General features: G+C 31.5%; 1 protein-coding gene across 1 annotated transcript; it reads left to right on the top strand.

The window, feature by feature from the left end:
• The first annotated feature begins 3257 nt into the window (after positions 1 to 3257).
• Positions 3258 to 4248, top strand: LOC137624938 (keratin-associated protein 19-8-like). The gene is made up of 2 exons (XM_068355869.1): positions 3258 to 3309; positions 3914 to 4248. Exons 1-2 carry the CDS (start codon positions 3301 to 3303, stop codon positions 4136 to 4138), a joined length of 234 nt encoding a protein of 77 aa, XP_068211970.1. The 5' UTR covers positions 3258 to 3300; the 3' UTR covers positions 4139 to 4248.
• The last annotated feature ends 1058 nt before the right edge of the window (positions 4249 to 5306 follow it).

The raw sequence follows: 5306 nt of genomic DNA, 5'->3' as shown, positions 1-5306 counted from the left end.
TATGAGTAAAACTGAAATAGTGTTTAATGAAACACTGAGACAACATATAAGGGATATGGAAGAACCTCTAGAGATTGTTAATGAATATACATATTTAGGTCATGTAGTAGGTGTCTCTCCTGGACATGAGACTAAAATTAAGAATAACAAGCCTGAGATCAAGAGCTTTTAGCAAACAAAATAAGATCATGAAAGGCAAAATACAACTTTCTCTAAAAAGAGAAGTATCTAAACAAGAGATCTTACTGGTATTAACTTATCCATCAAAAATTTGTAACTTAACTAAAACCGTAGAGCATAACCTAGTTAGACCTCAAAGAACTATGTAAAGAATAATGATTGAAAGAATACTAAAAGACAGAAAAAGAGAACATAGAGACGAGAGAGAACTGAAGTAGAGGATATCCCAACAAATAAGAACAGAAATAGACGTGGGTAAGACATATAATGATAAGATAGATAATAAAAGGACAAAAAAGAATAACAAAAGGGGTCAAAAGATATTGCAAACGAAGTAGGGGAAGGAAGAGAAGACGATTGATAGATGAGCTTATAGCATCTTGCTTTTCCAACTAAACTAGAGTTGTAGCTTATGCAGTAGTAGGAATAATAATGCACAGAGAAAGAACGGCCATAAACAGACATATTTTGGAAGAATATCTCAGGGCTTTTCTCCTGCAAAGGATTGTTAACGGCTGATGATGATGATAATGATGATGATGATATATATGTATATATATATATATATATATATATATATATATATATATATATATATATATATATATATATATATATATATATATATATATACATATGTATGTATGTATGTATATATATATATATATATATGTGTGTGTGTGTGTGTGTGTGTGTTTGAATGTGTGTGTGCGTGTGTGTATGTGTGTAAGTGCATGCGAGTGTGTGTATATGTGTAAACATTTGCATGACCAGTCCTCTGAAGTAGTATCACTGTACCTATTCACGACTTAATTTTATATCTTCTGTTAAATTTTCCCTCCTATTCCTTGCATATATATGCAAAGTATATATATATATATATATATATATATATATATATATATATATATATATATATATATATATATATATATATATATATATATATATATATATATATATATATATATTTATATATATATATATATATATATATATATATATATATATATATATATTTATATACATATATGTAACACAAATGTACGAAAACCAAAAACACATAGATATTCTTCAATATTATCAATTGGTTTATACTTACTTTGTATATATGTATGTGTGTATATATATATATATATATATATATATATATATATATATATATATATATATATATATATATATATATATATATATATATATATATATATATATATATATATATATATATATATATATATATATGCATAACCTTTATGCGTATTTAAGGAAAACCCTGTACATCTGTTGGTAACATTGACAAGCAGCATTTTTTTTTTCTCTTTTCTTCGTGGGGGTTAAGGAAGGAAATAGAGGTTGAATAGGGCAGAAGGTGTAAAGGAAAGATCTCCTCTAGAGTCACTGTGATGAGAAGGACAAAATTTATATAAAAGCAAACGTTGCAAAAACATGAATTTATATGACCACAATATGGATAAAAACCTTTTGATAAATCTATCGTCGAGTAAAAGAAGACCAGAACCTTTCTATTTCAAATAGAGACAACCTTATTTGATTTGATTAAGATACAAGTTTGTATATTTTCAGGGTGTAAAGTTGTGTCTCTGAGTTAAAGCTTGGGGATATAAGCGAGCCTAGAGGTATATGACACTTTCTTTAACATAGCAGCATTTTGTTTCAGTGTTCAACCTGCAAATTTGACTTTTATCGTTTTACTGAATTATTAATAACACCTAATTCAAAGCAAGAATTTAATGTGTAGTTGTGCATTTTGATCCTTTGCCCCCTTATATGAGTTATTCACGACCCATGTAGCATAATTCTTTTCCTCACTCTGTCTCCTTAGAACGTACCCTTTCAAATTCATCCTTTTAAAAATACTTCATCGGAGATCACAAAATAATTGCTAACCCAGTCAGCCATCATGAGAATTTCCATAGGAATTCTCCATATATTCCATCCCTCCAGTAAATAGTATAAGTCCTATTTACATATCACTGCAACCAGCAGTTTTCATCCATTTAAAATCTTTCAATTATCTAATAAAACATTTTATTTTCATCTTACCAAGTAAGCTTTTTTTTTTTTTTCAAAATTAAAATAGTTTCCATTTTTCATGACAAGAGACCAGACTTTCCTCTCATCTATTTATGAGAAACTGTTCCGTGTCATTCGGTTCATAATTTACGATAAACTGAGAAACCCAATGGCACTCCTGTTAAATTGATGCAATAATTAACCCAAAGTTACATTTGAAAATGACTTTAAGATTCACAAAAAAAGTCTTTAACTTCATCATTGCTCAATCAAGTCTGTTTATCTTCAGTCTTCTTCCGATGTAGAATAGTGAGTTGCTGCACTTTCCTCTGACTCTCTATGTCTCTTCTTTGCATTTGCTTTTGAGATACATTTTCTCTTCGTCTTTTTTCTCTCAATTTTATATTCAACAAAAAAAAAAAACTTTCAATCCCTAGAGACCTTTGATAACTTTCCATACATTTAATTCTGCTTCGTATCTCCTGTTTCATATTTTACTTAGTTTTTTTTTTTTTATTCCCGGCCTCTTTCATGAAAATTTCTTTTTTTTACACTTCAGATGAATTTCTAGCAATTTTCATTCTTTTTCATAGGACTAAAGCCTCTATTTGTGTTTATGTAAACATTTCTACCTTATGCGTAATTCAAACCCAAACAAAAAACAAAACAAATACATTCAAAATTAATAAAAAAAAAAAAAAAAAAGACGCTTTTTAAGTGTGGTTCTCCAATGTTAAAATGGCGTTAAACCCTGGAACATCCCCGAGGAGGCCGGATGACTCACGCACCAGACAGGTACGCTGCGTAGGGAAAAAAAAAAAAAAAAAAAAAAAAAAAAAAAAAAAAAAAAGGAGCGAGGCAATGTATGGAATGCCAAAAGCGACAGCAAGAATCTTGCAGGACAGGCAGGGCCCGGTATTACCCTGTGATTCCCATTCTTACGCAAGGAATCCTGCTGCAAATATAGAGGTTTTGGCAACTCTACGGATTGGATCGTGCTTTGTATAAATAGAGAATGTCGGGTGAAGCAGAAGTAAACCTTTTCCAGAATCAGTAAAGGAAACAACAGAAATCCTATTCATCATGAGAACGGTAAGATTATTATAAGATGTTATATCACCTTGAAACTTTTAAAGGTTAATCTAACGTTGATGATATTCGAATATTAATTTTCCGGTTTTTCAAAGAGGAATACAAATACAAATTAAACAGAATCAATTATATCCTGGATCATTATTTTCAAATACTATTGTCATTGAATGTGTTAAGAACCAAAGGTATATTCACTGCAGGATATACCCTTTTCATGACAATGAGTTATTTATATACTCGGAAACATTCATGTATACACATTAATATATATATATATATATATATATATATATATATATATATATATATATATATATATATATATATATATATATATATGTGTGTGTGTGTGTGTGTGTGTGTTGGGTGTATTTATTGACATATGTATATATATATATATATATATATATATATATATATATATATATATATATATATATATATATATATATATATATATTCATGTATCTATTCATATATGCATGTGTGTACGTGTGTGCGTGTGTTAAATATTTACTTATCTACATATAACGCATATCAATTTTAACATATATTCTTACAAAATGAAAATTAAATTGGTTTCCTTTTCTGTATTCCTATGCAGATCAGTGTTGCCCTCTTGGTGTTGGTGGCATTTTTTGCCCTCATGGAAGTGACTGGAGCCCTTCCAGCACCTGAACCCAGCAGATGGTTCTTCTTTGGAGGTAGTCCTTATGGATTCGGCGGCTATGGCTACAGACCACATGGCTTTGGGTTTGGCTACGGCGGATACGGAGGAGGATTCGGAGGCTTTGGTGGCAGCTACGGCGGATTTGGATTTTACGGCTGATATTTTCCCCTGAAGATACTGAAATTCATTCCTTCATGAAAAACTTTCTTTTACAACTTTCGCTGAAACGGCCTCTTATTAAAATAAAAAATAAAAAGTTATATGTTAATAAAACTTAATTCGTATTAAATGACTTTAAATGCATCATTCTTTTCCGATAATTTCCTTCAAAATACTGAATGATTTCAAATTACTTAAGTATTGAGTCCAAGAAGTGAACATCTACCGATCATTTCTTCAGGGATAATGATTCATCATAGTTTTCAGTCATTGTATTTAGCTTAATGAATAATCAAGGAGTTACCCTTGTTATTTTCTCCCTTCTGGCAGCAATTTACAATTAATGTACTTTAATGAATTTAGTATTTTATCTCCTAAAGTAACATAATAATTGCTAGGTCTGCCAATAGTGTTCTTTGCTTTGATATTAACAGTGACTCTCCAGAAATACGTCGATTCAAGTTAAAGGGACATCGGTTATTGATACACGACTAAATTAATTCTGTCTGATCCATCCTAAAGAAACTGAGTCTGTTACAGAAGCTCCTGGTTTTCTATGGATGATTGCATTAAGAAATTTATCAATGTAAATGAGAAGGTCAGGACCTTAGTTTTGAGTGATTGTACTAAAATTGACATACATGTGAAATAGGAATCCTTGTTCTAGAGAAGCGTACTATAAGTGGGTCATCTAGCAAGAGATATGCAGTTTTTAGGCTATCAATGAACACCAAGTCTTCTTTGCCACGAATGTTCATTAGGTAAGCCTTTGTCATGCGCTAGATCCCTAGGAAAAGGCCCGTGTAAGGGGGCGTTAGTTGTGGCTTGCTAGTATCGTTACACCAAGAAAACGTGCCTTCCTGAGTGAGGATCTGTCGGTATATGTTGCTTCGCTTAGGGGCTTGTAACTCTGGCGGCAAGGAATACATTTTCCTACAACGTGATGTTGGCACTGGAGATTATCGGAGGAGGTTGTAGACAGAAAAAAAAAAAAAAAACCGGCAGGGATGACCAACGGGTTGCCATACACAATTTCAGCTGCTGAGACCTCCAGGGCATCTTTAGGAGTGGTCTTTAGTCCCAGGAGCAGCCAGGGAAGCTGAGTAAACAAGTTGGAGTCAAAAGCTGACTAAAGGATGTGCTGAAAACGTCCAACCATTCCGTTGGC

The sequence above is a fragment of the Palaemon carinicauda genome, chromosome 31, assembly GCF_036898095.1.
Source record: "Palaemon carinicauda isolate YSFRI2023 chromosome 31, ASM3689809v2, whole genome shotgun sequence".
Classification (NCBI taxonomy): domain Eukaryota; kingdom Metazoa; phylum Arthropoda; class Malacostraca; order Decapoda; family Palaemonidae; genus Palaemon; species Palaemon carinicauda.
This window is presented reverse-complemented; position numbering and strand designations above follow the sequence as displayed.